The sequence below is a fragment of the Oncorhynchus keta genome, chromosome 17 (assembly GCF_023373465.1).
Source record: "Oncorhynchus keta strain PuntledgeMale-10-30-2019 chromosome 17, Oket_V2, whole genome shotgun sequence".
Lineage (NCBI taxonomy): Eukaryota > Metazoa > Chordata > Actinopteri > Salmoniformes > Salmonidae > Oncorhynchus > Oncorhynchus keta.
This window is the reverse complement of record NC_068437.1, coordinates 52,674,567-52,696,708: the sequence shown is the minus strand read 5'-3', so window position 1 is coordinate 52,696,708 and position 22,142 is coordinate 52,674,567. Positions and strand designations below refer to the sequence as shown.

General features: G+C 44.9%; 2 protein-coding genes across 2 annotated transcripts in view; both read left to right on the top strand.

Moving 5' to 3' along the window:
- Positions 1-12,334, top strand: part of LOC118375990 (5'-nucleotidase domain-containing protein 3-like) — a 49,644-nt gene extending 37,310 nt beyond the window's left edge. Inside the window, exons 6-13 of the mRNA XM_052466543.1 lie at positions 1,521-1,581; positions 2,242-2,344; positions 7,060-7,161; positions 7,793-7,874; positions 8,787-8,873; positions 9,142-9,282; positions 11,054-11,118; positions 12,055-12,334. Coding sequence (XP_052322503.1) covers positions 1,521-1,581; positions 2,242-2,344; positions 7,060-7,161; positions 7,793-7,874; positions 8,787-8,873; positions 9,142-9,282; positions 11,054-11,118; positions 12,055-12,313 — 900 coding nt within the window. The 3' untranslated portion in view covers positions 12,314-12,334. The remainder of the gene's footprint in view (positions 1-1,520; positions 1,582-2,241; positions 2,345-7,059; positions 7,162-7,792; positions 7,875-8,786; positions 8,874-9,141; positions 9,283-11,053; positions 11,119-12,054) is intronic.
- A 5,148-nt stretch (positions 12,335-17,482) lies between these two features.
- Positions 17,483-20,233, top strand: parietopsin. Its single transcript, XM_052466548.1, has 5 exons — positions 17,483-18,294; positions 18,638-18,857; positions 18,991-19,099; positions 19,351-19,596; positions 20,078-20,233. The coding sequence occupies exons 1-5, from the start codon at positions 17,928-17,930 to the stop codon at positions 20,231-20,233; spliced, it is 1,098 nt and encodes a 365-aa protein (XP_052322508.1). The 5' UTR covers positions 17,483-17,927.
- Positions 20,234-22,142: the final 1,909 nt, after the last annotated feature.

The window sequence follows — 22,142 nt, the reverse complement described above, 5'->3', positions numbered from 1 at the left end:
ACACACACACACACACACACACACACACACACACACACACACACACACACACACACACACACACACACACACACACACACACACACACACAAACAGGCCCATTCAGGAGATGTTGGTGTAAAGTTGAAGTCTCATGTCTCATCTACCAGCCTTTAAGAGGCTTTCATTTGTATTCAGTAAAGCACATCAGTCACATTAAGGCTGTTTGTTAATGCCAAATGAACTGTGTGGGGTATTCACCTCAAATCCTATTCTTGTTTTTGTAACTTTTTTTGTGTCTTTGTCTTTAGTTTTGTAGTTTTACAAGGTGACAATCAATCAATCAAATGTATTTATTAAGCCCTTCTTACATCAGCAAAATGTAAAACCCCAAACAGCAAGCAATGCAGGTGTAGAAGCATGGTGGCTAGGAAAAACTCCCTAGAAAGACCAGAACCTAGGAAGAAACCTAGAGAGGAACCAGGCTCTGTGGGGTGGCCAGTCCTCTTCTGGCTGTGCCGGGTGAAGATAACAGAACATGGCCAAGATGTTCAAATGTTCATAGATGACCAGCAGGGTCAAATAATAATAATAATCACAGTGGTTGTCGAGGGTGCAACAGGTCAGCACCTTAGGAGTAAATGTTAGTTGGCTTTTCATAGCCGATCATTCAGAGTTAGAGACAGCAGGTGCGGTAGAAACAGAGTCGAAAACAGCAGGTCCGGGACAAGGTAACACGGTGAACAGGTGCCCAGGGGTTGTGTTAGCGCACTGTGTTAGCGCACTGTGTTAGCTATGTACTTTTAAGTTTTCCAAATACTTTTGATATGGAGGAACAGGTATTTATCGTTCTGTACTCTTCCTTCTCCCATATGGAATGTCATTTGTAACATGATATATTGTCAAAAGAAAAAATTAATTTCCTGTCACAAATTGCAGCCATTGTAATCTCTCTCTCTCTTCCTCTCTCTCTCTCTCTCTCTCTCTCTCTCTCTCTCTCTCTCTCTCTCTCTCTCTCTCTCTCTCTCTCTCTCTCTCTCTCTCTCTCTGTCTCTCTTCTCTCTCTCTCTGTCTCTCTCTCTCTCTCTCTCTCTCTCTCTCTCTCTCTCTCTCTCTCTCTCTCTCTCTCTCTCTCTCTCTCTCTCTGTCTCTCTTCCTCTCTCTCTGTCTCTCTTCCTCTCCCTCTGTCTCTCTTCCTCTCTCTCTCTCTGTCTCTCTCTCTGTCTCTCTTCCTCTCTCTCTGTCTCTCTCTCTCTCTCTCTCTCTCTCTCTCTCTCTTCTTCCTCTCTCTCTTCCTCTCTTCCTCTCTCTCTGTCTCTCTTCCTCTCTCTGTCTCTCTTCCTCTCTCTCTCTCTGTCTCTCTTCCCCTCTCTCTGTCTGTCTTCCTCTCTCTCTGTCTCTATTCCTCTCTCTTCTCTCTCTCTCTCTCTCTCTCTCTCTCTGTCTCTCTTCCTCTCTCTCTGTCTCTCTTCCTCTCTCTCTCCCTCTGTCTCTCTTCCTCTCTCTGTCTCTCTCTCTCTCTGTGTCTCTCTCTCTAACAGGAAGCGATAGGAGATGTCCATGTGAAGGGTATTATGTATCGGGCTGTGGAGGCAGATATTGGTAAGGACAACGAGGATCTGTGTGTGTGTGTTCTGATAGACTGTGTTACTGTGTGATAATAGAAGGGAGTGAAGGGAGTGTCTAATGTATCATGTAATATCTTCACAGATTATCTCTGTGTATGAACGACAACAGGAATACATCAAGGCTATTGCCGTTGTTCTGTCTCATATCTTCAAACAGATTACTAGGAAACATTATTATCCTTCCTAGAAGTAATGTTTTTCTGTGCACAATAGCAAGTGCAATTGCTCTCTCCCCTCTCTCTCTCTCTCGCCTCTCTCTCTCTCTCTCGCCTCTCTCTCGCTCTCTCTCTCTCTCCCCTCTCTCCCTCCCCTCTCTCCCTCCCCTCTCTCTCTCTCTCCCCTCTCTCCCTCCCCTCTCTCTCTCTCTCTCTCTCTCGCCCCCCTCAATTTCAATTTATTTAAATATTTATTTTCCTTATTGTTATGGGAAAATACATGTTGACATTGCCAAAGCATGTGAAATAAACAATACACATCTCTCTCTCTCTCTCTCTCTCTCTCTCTCTCTCTCTCTCTCTCTCTCTCTGTCTCTGTCTCTGTCTCTCTCTCTCTCTCTCTCTGTCTCTCTCTCTGTCTCTCTCTCTCTCTGTCTCTCTCTCTCTCTGTCTCTCTCTGTTTCTCTGTCTGTCTGTAGAGAACTATATTTCCTATGGAGAACAGACTCATGCTGTGTTGAAGAAGCTTTATGAGGATGGAAAGAAGATGTTCCTCATCACTAACAGCCCCTTTGACTTTGTGTGAGTGTCTCTGACCCATCTCTGTGTGAGTGTCTCTGACCCATCTCTGTGTGTGAGTGTCTCTGACCCATCTCTGTGTGAGTGTCTCTGACCCATCTCTGTGTGAGTGTCTCTGACCCATCTCTGTGTGTGAGTGTCTCTGACCCATCTCTGTGTGTGAGTGTCTCTGACCCATCTCTGTGTGAGTGTCTCTGACCCATCTCTGTGTGTGAGTGTCTCTGACACATCTCTGTGTGTGAGTGTCTCTGACCCATCTCTGTGTGAGTGTCTCTGACCCATCTCTGTGTGTGAGTGTCTCTGACCCATCTCTGTGTGAGTGTCTCTGACCCATCTCTGTGTGTGAGTGTCTCTGACCCATCTCTGTGTGTGAGTGTCTCTGACCCATCTCTGTGTGAGTGTCTCTGACCCATCTCTGTGTGTGAGTGTCTCTGACCCATCTCTGTGTGAGTGTCTCTGACCCATCTCTCTGTGTGAGTGTCTCTGACCCATCTCTGTGTGAGTGTCTCTGACCCATCTCTGTGTGAGTGTCTCTGACCCATCTCTGTGTGTGAGTGTCTCTGACCCATCTCTGTGTGTGAGTGTCTCTGACCCATCTCTGTGTGTGAGTGTCTCTGACCCATCTCTCTGTGTGAGTGTCTCTGACCCATCTCTGTGTGAGTGTCTCTGACCCATCTCTGTGTGAGTGTCTCTGACCCATCTCTGTGTGAGTGTCTCTGACCCATCTCTGTGTGAGTGTCTCTGACCCATCTCTGTGTGAGTGTCTCTGACCCATCTCTGTGTGTGAGTGTCTCTGACCCATCTCTGTGTGAGTGTCTCTGACCCATCTCTGTGTGAGTGTCTCTGACCCATCTCTGTGTGTGAGTGTCTCTGACCCATCTCTGTGTGAGTGTCTCTGACTCATCTCTGTGTGTGAGTGTCTCTGACCCATCTCTGTGTGAGTGTCTCTGACCCATCTCTGTGTGAGTGTCTGTGACCCATCTCTGTGTGAGTGTCTCTGACCCATCTCTGTGTGAGTGTCTCTGACCCATCTCTGTGTGTGAGTGTCTCTGACCCATCTCTGTGTGAGTGTCTCTGACCCATCTCTGTGTGTGAGTGTCTCTGACCCATCTCTGTGTGTGAGTGTCTCTGACCCATCTCTGTGTGTGAGTGTCTCTGACCCATCTCTGTGTGAGTGTCTCTGACCCATCTCTGTGTGTGAGTGTCTCTGACCCATCTCTGTGTGTGAGTGTCTCTGACCCATCTCTGTGTGAGTGTCTCTGACCCATCTCTGTGTGTGAGTGTCTCTGACCCATCTCTGTGTGTGAGTGTCTCTGACCCATCTCTGTGTGAGTGTCTCTGACCCATCTCTGTGTGTGAGTGTCTCTGACATCTCTGTGTGTCTCTGACCATCTCTGTGTGTGAGTGTCTCTGACCCATCTCTGTGTGAGTGTCTCTGACCCATCTCTGTGTGTGAGTGTCTCTGACCCATCTCTGTGTGAGTGTCTCTGACCCATCTCTGTGTGTGAGTGTCTCTGACCCATCTCTGTGTGTGAGTGTCTCTGACCCATCTCTGTGTGAGTGTCTCTGACCCATCTCTGTGTGTGAGTGTCTCTGACCCATCTCTGTGTGAGTGTCTCTGACCCATCTCTCTGTGTGAGTGTCTCTGACCCATCTCTGTGTGAGTGTCTCTGACCCATCTCTGTGTGAGTGTCTCTGACCCATCTCTGTGTGTGAGTGTCTCTGACCCATCTCTGTGTGTGAGTGTCTCTGACCCATCTCTGTGTGTGAGTGTCTCTGACCCATCTCTCTGTGTGAGTGTCTCTGACCCATCTCTGTGTGAGTGTCTCTGACCCATCTCTGTGTGAGTGTCTCTGACCCATCTCTGTGTGAGTGTCTCTGACCCATCTCTGTGTGAGTGTCTCTGACCCATCTCTGTGTGAGTGTCTCTGACCCATCTCTGTGTGTGAGTGTCTCTGACCCATCTCTGTGTGAGTGTCTCTGACCCATCTCTGTGTGAGTGTCTCTGACCCATCTCTGTGTGTGAGTGTCTCTGACCCATCTCTGTGTGAGTGTCTCTGACCCATCTCTGTGTGTGAGTGTCTCTGACCCATCTCTGTGTGAGTGTCTCTGACCCATCTCTGTGTGAGTGTCTGTGACCCATCTCTGTGTGAGTGTCTCTGACCCATCTCTGTGTGAGTGTCTCTGACCCATCTCTGTGTGTGAGTGTCTCTGACCCATCTCTGTGTGAGTGTCTCTGACCCATCTCTGTGTGTGAGTGTCTCTGACCCATCTCTGTGTGTGAGTGTCTCTGACCCATCTCTGTGTGTGAGTGTCTCTGACCCATCTCTGTGTGAGTGTCTCTGACCCATCTCTGTGTGTGAGTGTCTCTGACACATCTCTGTGTGTGAGTGTCTCTGACCCATCTCTGTGTGAGTGTCTCTGACCCATCTCTGTGTGTGAGTGTCTCTGACCCATCTCTGTGTGAGTGTCTCTGACCCATCTCTGTGTGTGAGTGTCTCTGACCCATCTCTGTGTGTGAGTGTCTCTGACCCATCTCTGTGTGAGTGTATCTGACCCATCTCTGTGTGTGAGTGTCTCTGACCCATCTCTGTGTGAGTGTCTCTGACCCATCTCTGTGTGAGTGTCTCTGACCCATCTCTGTGTGAGTGTCTCTGACCCATCTCTGTGTGAGTGTCTCTGACCCATCTCTGTGTGTGAGTGTTCTGACCCATCTCTGTGTGTGAGTGTCTCTGACCCATCTCTGTGTGTGAGTGTCTCTGACCCATCTCTCTGTGTGAGTGTCTCTGACCCATCTCTGTGTGAGTGTCTCTGACCCATCTCTGTGTGAGTGTCTCTGACCCATCTCTGTGTGAGTGTCTCTGACCCATCTCTGTGTGAGTGTCTCAGTGTCTCTGACCCATCTCTGTGTGAGTGTCTCTGACCCATCTCTGTGTGTGAGTGTCTCTGACCCATCTCTGTGTGAGTGTCTCTGACCCATCTCTGTGTGAGTGTCTCTGACCCATCTCTGTGTGTGAGTGTCTCTGACCCATCTCTGTGTGAGTGTCTCTGACCCATCTCTGTGTGAGTGTCTCTGACCCATCTCTGTGTGAGTGTCTCTGACCCATCTCTGTGTGAGTGTCTCTGACCCATCTCTGTGTGTGAGTGTCTCTGACCCATCTCTGTGTGAGTGTCTCTGACCCATCTCTGTGTGTGAGTGTCTCTGACCCATCTCTGTGTGTGAGTGTCTCTGACCCATCTCTGTGTGTGAGTGTCTCTGACCCATCTCTGTGTGAGTGTCTCTGACCCATCTCTGTGTGAGTGTCTCTGACCCATCTCTGTGTGAGTGTCTCTGACCCATCTCTGTGTGTGAGTGTCTCTGACCCATCTCTGTGTGTGAGTGTCTCTGACCCATCTCTGTGTGTGAGTGTCTCTGACCCATCTCTGTGTGAGTGTCTCTGACCCATCTCTGTGTGAGTGTCTCTGACCCATCTCTGTGTGTGAGTGTCTCTGACCCATCTCTGTGTGAGTGTCTCTGACCCATCTCTGTGTGTGATTGTCTCTGACCCATCTCTGTGTGAGTGTCTCTGACCCATCTCTGTGTGAGTGTCTCTGACCCATCTCTGTGTGAGTGTCTCTGACCCATCTCTGTGTGTGAGTGTCTCTGACCCATCTCTGTGTGTGAGTGTCTCTGACCCATCTCTGTGTGTGAGTGTCTCTGACCCATCTCTGTGTGAGTGTCTCTGACCCATCTCTGTGTGAGAGTGTCTCTGACCCATCTCTGTGTGAGAGTGTCTCTGACCCATCTCTGTGTGTGAGTGTCTCTGACCCATCTCTGTGTGTGAGTGTCTCTGACCCATCTCTGTGTGAGTGTCTCTGACCCATCTCTGTGTGAGTGTCTCTGACCCATCTCTGTGTGTGAGTGTCTCTGACCCATCTCTGTGTGGGAGTGTCTCTGACCCATCTCTGTGTGTGAGTGTCTCTGACCCATCTCTGTGTGTGAGTGTCTCTGACCCATCTCTGTGTGAGTGTCTCTGACTAATCTCTGTGTGAGTGTCTCTGACCCATCTCTGTGTGTGAGTGTCTCTGACCCATCTCTGTGTGAGTGTCTCTGACCTATCTCTGTGTGAGTGTCTCTGACCCATCTCTGTGTGAGAGTGTCTCTGACCCATCTCTGTGTGAGTGTCTCTGACCCATCTCTGTGTGAGTGTCTCTGACCCATCTCTGTGTGAGTGTCTCTGACCCATCTCTGTGTGAGTGTCTCTGACCCATCTCTGTGTGTGAGTGTCTCTGACATACAGTGTGTGTGTGTGTGTGTGTGTGTGTGTGTGTGTGTGTGTGTGTGTGTGTGTGTGTGTGTGTGTGTGTGTGTGTGTGTGTGTGTGTGTGTGTCTCTCTAACATACAGTATCTCTGTGCTGACAGTTCACCACAAGAATGTATACAATTCTAAACTATATTGTTAATATATGAAGGTATAATATGCTGCTAGAGAGGGTTTTCACAGCCCTGTGATGGTTACATTGTTATTCTAGCTTTATTCATCAATCCTGACAATGATAGCAGCATAAAGAATGACTCTGATTAAAACATAGAAAACCACACGATGGGTTTGCAGATATTGTGGATACAGGCCGCTCTGCGGCAGAGTGTGCTGTGCGTGCTACTTTGTCTCTGTTGTGTGACTGATTTGTAAGTCGCTCTTGATAACAGTGTGATAAATGACTGGACTATTCCCAGGGATCGGGGAATGAACTACATCGTTGGGAAAGACTGGAGAGATCTGTTTGACATTGTCATCGTACAGGCCGACAAACCTGGCTTCTTCAACGACAGGAGAAAGTAAGGGTCTCATATTCACTCCCTAAGCCCTTCCCTTTGTCCCTGTTCAATGTGGTGGAGGTTTTACCACTACACTCCCTAAGCCCTTCCCTTTGTCCCTGTTCAATGTGGTGGAGGTTTTACCACTACACTCCCTAAGCCCTTCCCTTTGTCCCTGTTCAATGTGGTGGAGGTTTTACCACTACACTCCCTAAGCCCTTCCCTTTGTCCCTGTTCAATGTGGTGGAGGTTTTACCACTACACTCCCTAAGCCCTTCCCTTTGTCCCTGTTCAATGTGGTGGAGGTTTTACCACTACACTCCCCAAGCCCTTCCCTTTGTCCCTGTTCAATGTGGTGGAGGTTTTACCACTACACTCCCCAAGCCCTTCCCTTTGTCCCTGTTCAATGTGGTGGAGGTTTTACCACTACACTCCCCAAGCCCTTCCCTTTGTCCCTGTTCAATGTGGTGGAGGTTTTACCACTACACTCCCCAAGCCCTTCCCTTTGTCCCTGTTCAATATGGTGGAGGTTTTACCACTACACTCCCTAAGCCCTTCCCTTTGTCCCTGTTCAATGTGGTGGAGGTTTTACCACTACACTGTCTGTCTTCCCCTGTGTGTTCTGACGTCTGTCTTCCCCTGTCCTTCCTAGGCCCTTCAGGCGAGTGACAGATAAAGGGGTGCTGCATTGGGACAGGATTCACAAGCTGGAGAAGGGGAAGATCTACAAACAGGTATACGGACAACGGTTCTAGAGCAGTCTGTCTACTAGGACCCCTGTGGTACTAGGACCCCTGGTGTACTAGGACCCCTGTGGTATTTGAACCCCTGATGTACTAGGACCCCTGTGGTACTAGGACCCCTGGTGTACTAGGACCCCTGGTGTACTAGGACCCCTGGTGTACTAGGACCCCCGATGTACTAGGACCCCTGTGGTACTAGGACCCCTGGTGTACTAGGACCCCTGATGCACTAGGACCCCTGGTGTACTAGGACCCCTGATGTACTAGGACCCCTGATGTACTAGGACCCCTGGTGTACTAGGACCCCTGTGGTACTAGGACCCCTGATGTACTAGGACCCCTGGTGTACTAGGACCCCTGATGTACTAGGACCCCTGTGGTACTAGGACCCCTGTGGTATTTGAACCCCTGATGTACTAGGACCCCTGGTGTACTAGGACCCCTGATGTACTAGGACCCCTGTGGTATTTGAACCCCTGGTGTACTAGGACCCCTGGTGTACTAGGACCCCTGGTGTACTAGGACCCCTGATGCACTAGGACCGCTGGTGTACTAGGACCCCTGGTGTACTTGGACTCCTGATGTACTAGGACCCTGATGCACTTGGACCCCTGGTGTACTAGGACCCCTGGTGTACTAGGACCCCTAATGTACGTGGACTCCTGATGTACTAGGACCCCTGGTGTACTTGGTCTATTCACAGGTGGTTCTTGAGAAGACACATGAGACTATAGGCTTACTAGTAGAATGCACAAGAGGGGGTACTTCAGGGGTCCAAGTTCAGGACGGAGCACAATGTATTCGGTGGTAAAGTAACCAAAAAAAGGTTGACAACTACTGTTCTAGAGATGTAGCTCTGTCATACAGACTAGGGAATAAATGACTGTTTTCTTTGTTCTGCAGGGAAACCTCTATGAGTTCCTGAGACTGACTGGCTGGAGGGGGTCCAAGGTGTTGTACTTTGGAGATCACATCTACAGTGACCTGGCAGTAAGTCTAACCATTGCTTTTACACTGTATAGGTTCATATTTAAAATGATCATAGAAAATGTTCACACCATCGTAGAAACGACACGGTCAGATATTAATATGGAGGTTTGAGTTAAGTAGCGTTTAAAAAAACAAAAACGAAAGGTCAGCCCGTGATTGGCTGGCCTGTTACCGAAACAGAGGTATTTGAGTTGTTCCGTGGTTTATCGACTCCTCAGGTTTGAGAAAAAGGTTTCTATAAATCCATGTGTTATATGCGGGTGTGTAGGACCTGACCCTGAAGCACGGCTGGAGGACGGGCGCCATCATCCCTGAGCTGAGGAAAGAGATCAAGATCATGAACACTGAGGAATGTGTTCACCTGATGACCTGGTTACAGGGTCTGACTGGGCTGATAGAACACATGCAGGTAGGTGGGGTTGGGAAGAGGTGTGTCTGTCTGTCTGTCTGTCTGTCTGTCTGTCTGTCTGTCTGTCTGTCTGTCTGTCTGTCTGTCTGTCTGTCTGTCTGTCTGTCTGTCTGTCTGTCTGTCTGTCTGTCTGCAGCTATGAACCTAAAGAGCGTCTACTTTGTTCCCTCCTTCCCAGCACCACAGATATGTAGTCTCAGTATGTACAGCATACATTCTCTCCTCCCTCCTTCCCAGCACCACAGACATGTAGTCTCAGTATGTACAGCATACATTCTCTCCTCCCTCCTTCCCAGCACCACAGACATGTAGTCTCAGTATGTACAGCATACATTCTCTCCTCCCTCCTTCCCAGCACCACAGACATGTCGTCTCAGTATGTACAGCATACATTCTCTCCTCCCTCCTTCCCAGCACCACAGATATGTAGTCTCAGTATGTACAGCATACATTCTCTCCTCCCTCCTTCCCAGCACCACAGACATGTAGTCTCAGTATGTACAGCATACATTCTCTCCTCCCTCCTTCCCAGCACCACAGATATGTAGTCTCAGTATGTACAGCATACGTTCTCTCCTCCCTCCTTCCCAGCACCACAGATATGTAGTCTCAGTATGTACAGCATACATTCTCTCCTCCCTCCTTCCCAGCACCACAGATATGTAGTCTCAGTATGTACAGCATACATTCTCTCCTCCCTCCTTCCCAGCACCACAGATATGTAGTCTCAGTATGTACAGCATACATTCTCTCCTCCCTCCTTCCCAGCACCACAGACATGTCGTCTCAGTATGTACAGCATACATTCTCTCCTCCCTCCTTCCCAGCACCACAGACATGTAGTCTCAGTATGTACAGCATACATTCTCTCCTCCCTCCTTCCCAGCACCACAGATATGTAGTCTCAGTATGTACAGCATACATTCTCTCCTCCCTCCTTCCCAGCACCACAGACATGTAGTCTCAGTATGTACAGCATACATTCTCTCCTCCCTCCTTCCCAGCACCACAGATATGTAGTCTCAGTATGTACAGCATACGTTCTCTCCTCCCTCCTTCCCAGCACCACAGACATGTCGTCTCAGTATGTACAGCATACGTTCTCTCCTCCCTCCTTCCCAGCACCACAGACATGTCGTCTCAGTATGTACAGCATACGTTCTCTCCTCCCTCCTTCCCAGCACCACAGACATGTAGTCTCAGTATGTACAGCATACATTCTCTCCTCCCTCCTTCCCAGCACCACAGACATGTCGTCTCAGTATGTACAGCATACATTCTCTCCTCCCTCCTTCCCAGCACCACAGATATGTAGTCTCAGTATGTACAGCATACATTCTCTCCTCCCTCCTTCCCAGCACCACAGACATGTAGTCTCAGTATGTACAGCATACATTCTCTCCTCCCTCCTTCCCAGCACCACAGATATGTAGTCTCAGTATGTACAGCATACATTCTCTCCTCCCTCCTTCCCAGCACCACAGACATGTAGTCTCAGTATGTACAGCATACATTCTCTCCTCCCTCCTTCCCAGCACCACAGATATGTAGTCTCAGTATGTACAGCATACATTCTCTCCTCCCTCCTTCCCAGCACCACAGATATGTAGTCTCAGTATGTACAGCATACATTCTCTCCTCCCTCCTTCCCAGCACCACAGATATGTAGTCTCAGTATGTACAGCATACATTCTCTCCTCCCTCCTTCCCAGCACCACAGACATGTAGTCTCAGTATGTACAGCATACATTCTCTCCTCCCTCCCTTCCAGGTCCACAGAGATCCAGCTTCTCAAGCTGTCGTCCAGGAGTGGATCAAAGAGAGAGAAGCCATGAGGTACCATTGGGGGGAGAGCTTATATTTATATATATATATACAGTGGCTTGCGAAAGTATTCGGCCCCCTTGAACTTTGCGACCTTTTGCCACATTTCAGGCTTCAAACATAAAGATATAAAACTGTATTTTTTTTGTGAAGAATCAACAACAAGTGGGACACAATCATGAAGTGGAAGGACATTTATTGGATATTTCAAACTTTTTTAACAAATCAAAAACTGAAAAATTGGGCGTGCAAAATTATTCAGCCCCTTTACTTTCAGTGCAGCAAACTCTCTCCAGAAGTTCAGTGAGGATCTCTGAATGATCCAATGTTGACCTAAATGACTCATGATGATAAATACAATCCACCTGTGTGTTATATATTGTTAGTTGTTATATGCTATATTGTTAGTTGTTATATGCTATATTGTTAGTTGTTATATGCTATGTTGTTAGTTGTTATATGCTATGTTGTTAGTTATATGCTATGTTGTTAGTTGTTATATGCTATATTGTTAGTTATATGCTATATTGTTAGTTGTTATATGCTATATTGTTAGCTATATGCTATATTGTTAGCTATATGCTATATTGTTAGCTATATGCTATATTGTTAGCTATATGCTATATTGTTAGCTATATGCTATATTGTTAGTTATATGCTATAGTGTTAGTTATATGCTATATTGTTAGTTATATGCTATATTGTTAGTTATATGCTATATTGTTAGTTATATGCTATATTGTTAGCTATATGCTATATTGTTAGCTCCTTTATGTCGCTTCCCTTCAAATAAAGTCTTGCCCATAGTTCCCTATAGGTGGCTGTACCCATTAAATGTTTGAGAGGATAATTAGGGTTTTTAAACTTACTTTCTCTTTTTTTACAGATATTTCTCTTAAAATGCAAAACGAGCACTAACAATATTGTACATCTTTCGTCAAACAACAGATCGCAGACAAAGGACATCTTCAACGGCCAGTTTGGGAGTCTCTTCCGGACCTACCACAACCCCACCTACTTCTCCCGCCGTCTGTCTCGTTTCGCTGACATCTACATGGCGTCCCTCAGCTGTCTGCTCAACTATGACTTCCATCACACCTTCTTCCCCCGTCGTACGCCCCTGCAACACGAGTCACCCTTCTGGCCCGAGCAGACCAGCGCCGGGGCCCTGAAGATGCCCTTCATACCCCCACAGAACCACAACTGAAGAGTAGAACAGGGAATGGGGAGGGGGTTTCAGTGTGACACCCTGTCCGGGCTTGACTCAGACTAGAGAGGCTAGGGTGACGGGTTTCACTGCGATACTCCGTCCAAGACCTGATCTAAGTAGAGAGGGGAGGGGGAAGGGGTTTATTGTGACACTCTGTCTTGACGTAATCTGAATAGAGAGGGGAAGGGTTTCACTGCGACACTCCGTCCAAGACATAATCTGAATAGAGAGGGGAAGGGGTTCATTGTGACACTCCGTCCAAGACCTGATCTAAGTTGAGAGGGGAGGGGGAAGGGGTTCATTGTGACACTCTGTTTTGACCTAATCTGAGTAGAGAGGGGAAGGGACGGGTTTCACTGCGACACTCTGTCCAAGACCTGATCTGAATAGAGAGGGGAAGGTTTTCACTGCGACACTCTGTCCAAGACCTGATCTGAATAGAGAGGGGAAGGGTTTCACTGCGACACTCCGTCCAAGACCTGATCTGAGTAGAGAGGGGAGGGGGTTCATTGTGACACTCTGTCTTGACCTGCTCTGGACACAGAGCTCTCAAATACCTGTTTCACTCTATCATGCTGACCGGAAACATACATATCATGCTGACCTGAATCATACTGAAACATGTGTAGACAAGGCAGCTGAGTAGGGTGAAAAGGGTAGAAGATGGCGTACGGGACCCTGCTGACTTGGACTTACTGTCTCTATTTTCTACTGACCTCATCTCATGTTGACCTTACTCTATTTTCTACTGACCTCATCTCATGTTGACCTTACTCTATATTCTACTGACGTCATCTCCTGTTGACCTTACTCTATATTCTACTGACCTCATCTCCTGTTGACCTTACTCTATATTCTACTGACCTCATCTCATGTTGACCTTACTCTATTTTCTACTGACCTCATCTCATGTTGACCTTACTCTATATTCTACTGACGTCATCTCCTGTTGACCTTACGGCTGTCAGTAACTTCAATACTGACCTGCTCTGCTTTTATAATCTCACTATTATATGTGTAGGTTGAATTTAAAACAGTAACTCTTAAATATTTCTGCCATGTTTCTGTTTTAGGTTGAAAACTAGCGGTACGGTTAGCTTAGGTTAGCTTAGGTTATCTTAGGTTAGCTTAGGTTAGCTTAGGTTAGCTTAGTATACCAAAACACTACTACACAATACGTTTGCTTGAATGTTCTTGACACACACATACAGAATGGAAACAAATTACAATTTACTCAGATCTGCAAACTTGCATCCAAACAATATACAGTTGAAGTCGGAAGTTTACATACACCTTAGCCAACTACATTTAAACTCAACATTTAATCCTAGTAACAATTCCCTGTCTTAGGTCAGTTAGGATCACCACTTTATTTTAAGAATGTGAAATGTCAGAATAATAGTAGAGAGAATGATTTCTTTCAGCTTTCATTTCTTTCATCACATTCCCAGTGGATCAGAAGTTTACATACACTCAATTATTATTTGGTAGCATTGCCTTTAAATTGTTTAACTTGGGTGAAATGTTTCGGGTAGCCTTCCACAAGCTTTCCACAATAAGTTGGGTGAATTGTGGCCCATTCCTCCTGACAGAGCTGGTGTAACTGAGTCAGGCTTGTAGGCCTCCTTGCTCACACACAATGTTTTCAGTTCAGCCAACAGATTTTCTATAGGATTGAGGTCAGGGTTTTAAGATGGCCACTCCAATACCTTGACTTTGTTGTCCATAAGCCATTTTGCCACAACTTTGGAAGTATGCTTGTCCATTGTCCATTTGGAAGACCTATTTGTGACCAGGCTTTAACATCCTGACTGATGTCTTGAGATGTTGCTTCAATATATCCACATAATCGTCCCTCCTCATGATGCCATCTATTTTGTGAACTGCAGCAAAGCACCCCCACAACATGATGCTGCCACCCCCATGCTTCACGGTTGGGATGATGTTCATCGGCTTGCAAGCCTCCCCCCTTTTTCCTTCCAACACAACGGTGGTCATTATGGCCAAACAGTTCTATTTTTATTTCATCAGACCAGAGGACATTTCTCCAAAAACTACGATCCCCCATGTGCAGTTGCAAACCGTAGTCTGTCTTTTTTATGGCGGTTTTGGAGCAGTGGCTTCTTCCTTGCTGAGCGGCCTTTCACGTTATTTCTTTAAAAAAATATATATATATTTTACCTTTATTCAACTAGGCAAGTCAGTTAAGAACAAATTCTTATTTTCAATGACGGCCTAGGAACAGTGGGTTGGCAGAACGACAGATTTGTACCTTGTCAGCTCAGGGATTCGAACTTGCAACCTTTCGGTTACTAGTCCAACGCTCTAACCACTAGGCTACCCTGCCACCCCAGGGGAAGTTATGGCGATATAGGACTTGTTTTACTGTGGATATAGATACTTTTCTACCTGTTTCCTCCAGCATCTTCACAAGGTCCTTTGCTGTTGTTCTGGGATTGATTTGCACTTTCTGCACCAAAGTACATTCATTTCTAGGAGACAGAACGCGTCTCCTTCCTGAGCGTTATGACGGCCGCGTGGTCCCATGGTGTTTATACTTGCGTACTATTGTTTGTACAGATGAATGTGGTACCTTCAGGCGTTTGGAAATTGCTCCCAAGGATGAACCAGACTTGTGTAGGTCTACATTATTTTTTCTGAGGTCTTGGCTGATTTATTTAGATTTTCCCATGATGTCAAGCCTCTGCTTGAAGGTAGGCCTTGAGTTCGAAGGTAGGCCTTGAAATACATCCACAGGTACACCTCCAATTGACTCAAATTATGTCAATCAGCCTATCAGAAGCTTCTAAAGCCATGACATACTTTTCTGGAATGTTCCAAGCTGTTTAAAGGCACAGTCAACTTAGTGTATGTAAACTTCTGACTCACTGGAATTGTGATACAGTGAATTATAAGTGAAATAATCTGTCTGTAAACAATTGTTGGAAAAATTACTTGTGTCATGCACAAAGTAGATTTCCTAACCTACTTGCCAAATAGATAGTTTGTTAACAAGAAATTTGTGGAGTGGTTGAAAAATTAGTTTTAATGACTCCAAACTAAGTGTATGTAAACTTCCGACTTCAACTGTACATGACCCTAAGCATGATGGGACGTTAATTGCTTAATTAACTCAGGAACCACACCGGTGTGGTAGCACCTGCTTTCAATATACTTTGTATACCTCCCTTCATTTCCTCCCGTGTTTCCATGGTTTCGGAAGTTACCTGTTTGTGTAAACAAATGAACAGTTGGTTATAAGGGACTTTTAACCAATGGTGGTCTTTGAACCAATAAGAACAGAGAAAGACGAGATATAAACTAATGAGTTGAATATCTTGACAATTTGACATGTTCAAGACACACTCTGAAATGCCTTAAGCTTTTGCACACTATAACTGCCCTGTCTATCTCTCTGTCTTTAGAACAGGCTCTATTTACCTTAGTAATAATGTAGATACCCTAAAATCGTACTTTCCACAAAGACTTAATCTTTATTAATAGTCCTTACTAGTTAAGGTTTCTAGCAATGTGGTTAGTACAACTGATAGAACAGTCAGTTTACAACAGAATGTTATTTTTTTTTTATAGAAAAGAGGACATATGCTGTATTTCATGGACAAATCTATTTATCATTGTGTCCAGTAATTTATATGCTGTATTTGAGTTGCTTGGCTATATTTTTGTTTGTTTTGTTTTCATAAACATTCTGCTTTAAAAAAAAAAAAAAAAACCTTGCTTTCAATCTATACCTAGATATAAAATTGTGTTGAAATCATTGACTTTGCACTGAAATGTTCAGAAATTAGTTGTATTAGTTTTGTGGGGGAAACAAACAAGAAAATAACTTCCGTTTCTTGTCATGATACGGTCAGAATGTTTGAGAAATCTATTCTATTATCTGCATATTCTAAATCTATTCTATTATCTGTATATTCTACATCTATTCTATTATCTCTATATTCTAAATCTATTCTATTATCTGTATATTCTAAATCTATTCTATTATCTGTATATTCTAAATCTATTCTATTATCTGTATATTCTAAATCTATTCTATTATCTGTATATTCTACATCTATTCTATTATCTGTATATTCTAAATCTATTCTATTATCTGGATATTCTAAATCTATTCTATTATCTGTATATTCTAAATCTATTCTATTATCTGTATATTCTAAATCTATTCTATTATCTGGATATTCTAAATCTATTCTATTATCTGTATATTCTACATCTATTCTATTATCTCTATATTCTAAATCTATTCTATTATCTGTATATTCTAAATCTATTCTATTATCTGTATATTCTAAATCTATTCTATTATCTGTATATTCTAAATCTATTCTATTATCTGTATATTCTACATCTATTCTATTATCTGTATATTCTAAATCTATTCTATTATCTGGATATTCTAAATCTATTCTATTATCTGTATATTCTAAATCTATTCTATTATCTGGATATTCTAAATCTATTCTATTATCTGTATATTCTAAATCTATTCTATTATCTGTATATTCTAAATCTATTCTATTATCTGTATATTCTAAATCTATTCTATTATCTGTATATTCTAAATCTATTCTATTATCTGGATATTCTAAATCTATTCTATTATCTGGATATTCTAAATCTATTGTATTATCTGTATATTCTAAATCTATTCTATTATCTGGATATTCTAAATCTATTCTATTATCTGTATATTCTAAATCTATTCTATTATCTGTATATTCTAAATCTATTATATTATCTGGATATTCTAAATCTATTCTATTATCTGTATATTCTAAATCTATTATATTATCTGGATATTCTAAATCTATTCTATTATCTGTATATTCTAAATCTATTATCTCTTCTTTGAGAGAGATTGTTCATGGTTGAAAAAGTGAAAAAAAAGTGGGTCTTGTTGGAAAAACTCACATTGAGAGAATTTTATCCAAAGCCGTTTGGCAGTTTACATAAATGTCCATCTTGTAATTTGTATTTTCTTTCTTTGGGAGTGTGTTTTTGATTTGATTATGAATTAAAGATGGCAACAACCTAATCTTGTTCCTGTTTTAGGCCTACTTTTGTGTATGCCATATAGGGCTAGATTTCAGTTATCCACCCTTTCCTTGCCTCAGAGAAAAGTCAGGAAAGAAAATATATTTTATCTAACCTCTTGTCTCTCAATGTAAATGTATATTGAATTGACCCAGTTGGCTAAAAATAATTTAGAAAATGCACTTTTGACACAGGCAGTGTATATCCTAGGCCCAGGGCTGTCTCTGGGCCTACACTTTGCACCTTTTTAAATACGGAACTCTCAATAAATCCTGATCAGATTAATCAATATAATCGTACAAATCATGTTAGGGAGCAATTTCCCAAATGGGTTTTTAAGTTGGTGTTGAGCAGCATGTTCTCAATGACAGATAATCCTAAATGTGATAAGAGATCCTGAATACAGAAGCTATTTAACTAGGATCAGACATAATAAAATCAAGCTATGGCGTTTGGGCTCTGATTGAGATGGGATACAGACAGCAAAGGACCTTTTTTTCTGTAGTTTCTTGGTCATATCGTGGAGAGCGTGCGTTTTAAATTAAGTACCATGGACAGCACCACTGCCGTCGGCACACCTTGGCGCTTCGGCCCGACTTTGAACTCTACTTCTCCGGGATTCAAATCTAGTACTGTGGCGCCAACGATTTTTCCACGGGCAGGCTACAGCATCCTCTCCTATCTCATGTTCATTAATGCCATTTTCTCTGTTTTTAACAATACTCTGGTAATAACGGTGTTGGTGAAGAATCGTCCTCTCCTAAACCCAATGAATGTGATTATCCTCAGTTTAGCCGTGTCTGATTTGATGATAGCCTTGTGCGGTTCGTCGATAGTCACCATTACCAACTATCATGGTTCATTCTTTCTTGGCGACGAGTTCTGCATCTTTCAAGGATTTGCTGTCAACTATTTCGGTAAAGTATTTCTACATTTTTTATATAGGATGTCTTTGAATCATGTGAACTGAACTCAAACTTTTAAGAAAAAACTATGTTTTGTTGTTGTAGCCTGAAAGTGTTGGAAATGCAAGTATAATTTGATCAAGTTAACTCAATGTGTTGAATTGGGTTCCTGGGGGGTCTGTAGTCTTCTGGTTGTAAAGCCAGGGTTCATATCCTGATGATCTAAGATCATTTCGACCTATTAGATCACAATGGACAGCATTACATGGGACAGGATCAGAATCAGGTCCTAGATCAGCATTCATACTCTCAGACACTTTATGAACACACTGCCCCCCGGTCTCCTCTCCCTCAGGTCTGGTGTCTATGTGCACGTTAACACTGCTGGCGTATGAGCGCTACATCGTGGTGTGTAAGCCCATGGCAGGCTTCAAGATGAACGTACGTCGGAGCTTTCAGGGGCTCCTGGGGGTCTGGCTGTTCTGTTTGTTCTGGGCCGTGCCCCCACTGCTGGGTTGGAGCTCCTATGGACCCGAGGGCGTCCAGACCTCCTGCTCTCTGGGCTGGGAGGAGAGGCCAGTATAATGTGTTATAACTTGTAATGGGCATGTATGAGCCTTTATAATGTCCTGTAACATGGTTTATAGTGTGTTATAACTTGTTTATAATGTCCTATAAAATAGTTTATAATGTGTTATGTCTCTCTAGGTCCTGGAGTAACTATAGTTACCTGATCCTGTACACGCTGTTCTGCTTCCTCCTGCCTGTCGCAATCATCATCTACTGTTACGCCAATGTCCTGACCTCCATGAGACGGGTACATATAGAGACTCAGCTCCCTGGGGGACATACCTTTTTAAGTCAATTTCTGTCCATATACCAAGTGTACAAAAGCCTCTTCCAGTTGGGATAGACGGACTGTAACAGGGACTGTTCCTATAACTGGAGACTTTCAGAGGGGTTTAGACGCTGAGTAACTGTGTCTGCAAGCTTAAACGGATCCTGTCTGCCGTGGGTTATCATCTTCCTCTTCTTCCTCCTCTCCCCCCTCTTCCTCTCCTCCTCCAGCTTAACCGTAGTACGGAGTTGCAGGGCGGTCATCCCTGTCTGCAGGACAACGAGCGGGCGGTAAGGATAGTGCTGGCCATGATCGGGGCCTTCTTTGTCTGCTGGCTGCCCTACACAGCCCTGTCCGTGGTGGTTGTGGTGGACCCAGAGCTCCACATCCCTCCCCTGGTGGCTACCATGCCTATGTACTTCGCCAAGACCAGTCCTGTCTACAACCCCATAATCTACTTCCTAAGCAACAGGCAGGTGTGTGTACTGGAGGAGAGGGAGAGAGCAAAGACCAGTCCTGTCTACAACCCCATAATCTACTTCCTAAGCAACAGGCAGGTGTGTGTACTGGAGGAGAGGGAGAGAGCAAAGCCAGAGTGAGAACACATCAGTTAAATCTGTAGACTATCGAAGGGGACTGCAGTATGTTGGTTCCCTGTGGTTTTAATTCAATTAGAATACACCCTTTGCCTTTTGGTTATTTAGGCCGAGATTTTATCCATATCGGCAATTTTTCAGGTGTTCGCGAAGACGCCGTTTACGCCGTAAACACTGCATGTGTCTGCTCAATCCGAAATTAAATCTAGCCCTTATTAGGTGACACTCTTCCATGGAGACTTGCAATCGGTGGCGTCTTGTGGATTGTCTTGTGTATTGAAGATTGTACAAATCAATTTATAATGATTTACCACACATTCTGTACGCGGTTTGCTAACACTTGTATTCGTACTCCCCGTAGTTCCGTGATGCCACTCTGGAAGTCCTCTCCTGTGGGCGCTACATTTCCCACGACCCGGCCACCGACACCGTCCCCATGCGCTCCATGACCCTGAGGACCACGGTGGGCAGAAAAAAACAAGGGATCAGTGCACACAGCAGGGTGCTTCCTCTGTGACTCCTCTTTCCTCCATCTCCTCCTCTCTCCATCTCCTCCATCTCCTCCTCTCTCCATCTCCTCCTCTCTCCATCTCTTCCATCTCCTCTCTCCTCCATCTCTCCTCCTCTCTCCTCTCCTCCATCTCCTCCTCTCTCCTCCATCTCCTCCTCTCCTCCATCTCCTCTATCTCCTCCATCCCCTCCTCTCAACCATCTCCTTCGTATCCTCCATCTACTTCTATCTCCTCCATCTCCTTCATCTCCTCCATATCCTCCTCTCTCCTCAATCTCCTCCATTTTTCCTCCATCTCTCCTCCAACTCCTCCATCTTCTCATCTCCTCTCTCCTCCATCTCCTCTTCAATCTCCTCCATCTTTTCCATCTCCTCCTCTCTCCTCAATCTCCTCCATCTCTCCTCCAACTCCTCCATCTTCTCATCTCCTCTCTCCTCCATCTCCTCTCCTCAATCCTCCATCTTTTCCATCTCCATCTCCTCCTCTCTCCATCTCTTTCTATCTCCTCCTCTCTCCATCTCCTCCATCTACTTCTATCTCCTCCATCTCCTTCATCTCTCTCTCCCTCTCCATCTCTTATCCTCCTCTCTCCCTCAATCTCCATTTTTCCTCCATCTCTCCTCCAAGTCCTCCATCTCCTCTTCAATCTCCTCCATCTTTTCCATCTCCTCCTCTCTCCTCCATCTCCTCTTCAATCTTTTCCATCTCCTCCTCTCTCCCCCATCAAATCAAATCAATTTTTATTTGTCACATGCAGATGTTAATGCGAGTGTAGCGAAATGCTTGTGCTTCTAGTTCCGACAATGCAGTAATAACCAACAAGTAATCTAGCTAACAATTCCAAAACTACTACCTTATAGACACAAGTGTAAGGGGATAAGAATATGTACATAAAGATATATGAATGAGTGATGGTACAGAGCGGCATAGGCAAGATACAGTAGATGGTATTGAGTGCAGTATATACATATGAGATGAGTATGTAAACAAAGTGGCATAGTTAAAGTGGCTAGTGATACATGTGTTACATAAAGATGCAGTAGATGATATAGAGTACAGTATATACGTATACATATGAGATGAATAATGTAGGGTATGTAAACATTATATTAGGTAGCATTGTTTAAAGTGGCTAGTGATATATTTTACATCATTTTACATCAATTCCCATTATTAAAGTGGCTGGAGTTGAGTCAGTGTGTTGGCAGCAGCCACTCAATGTTAGTGGTGGCTGTTTAACAGTCTGATGGCCGTGAGATAGAAGCTGTTTTTCAGTCTCTCGGTCCCAGCTTTGATGCACCTGTACTGACCTCGCCTTCTGGATGATAGCGGGGTGAACAGGCAGTGGCTCGGATGGTTGTTGTCCTTGATGATCTTTATGGCCTTCCTGTGACATCGGGTGGTGTAGGTGTCCTGGAGGGCAGGTAGTTTGCCCCCGGTGATGCGTTGTGCAGACCTCACTACCCTCTGGAGAGCCTTACGGTTGTGGGCGGAGCAGTTGCCGTACCAGGCGGTGATACAGCCCGACAGGATGCTCTCGATTGTGCATCTGTAGAAGTTTGTGAGTGCTTTTGGTGACAGGCCGAATTTCTCCAGCTTCCTGCTGTCTGTGTGGGTGGACCAATTCAGTTTGTCTGTGATGTGTACGCCGAGGAACTTAAAACTTACTACCCTCTCCACTACTGTCCCATCGATGTGGATAGGGGGGTGTTCCCTCTGCTGTTTCCTGAAGTCCACAATCATCTCCTTAGTTTTGTTGACGTTGAGTGTGAGGTTATTTTCCTGACACCACACTCCGAGGGCCCTCACCTCCTCCCTGTAGGCCGTCTCGTCGTTGTTGGTAATCAAGCCTACCACTGTTGTGTCGTCCGCAAACTTGATGATTGAGTTGGAGGCGTGCGTGGCCACACAGTC

Bases quoted from the DNA above. Each gene is read 5' to 3' on its own strand.
- parietopsin (XM_052466548.1), top strand. From the start codon at position 17,928: ATGGACAGCACCACTGCCGTCGGCACACCTTGGCGCTTCGGCCCGACT. The intron at 18,295-18,637 runs GTAAAGTATTTC...CCTCTCCCTCAG, and splicing joins ATTTGCTGTCAACTATTTCG to GTCTGGTGTCTATGTGCACG. The intron at 19,100-19,350 runs GTACATATAGAG...CTCCTCCTCCAG, and splicing joins TCCTGACCTCCATGAGACGG to CTTAACCGTAGTACGGAGTT.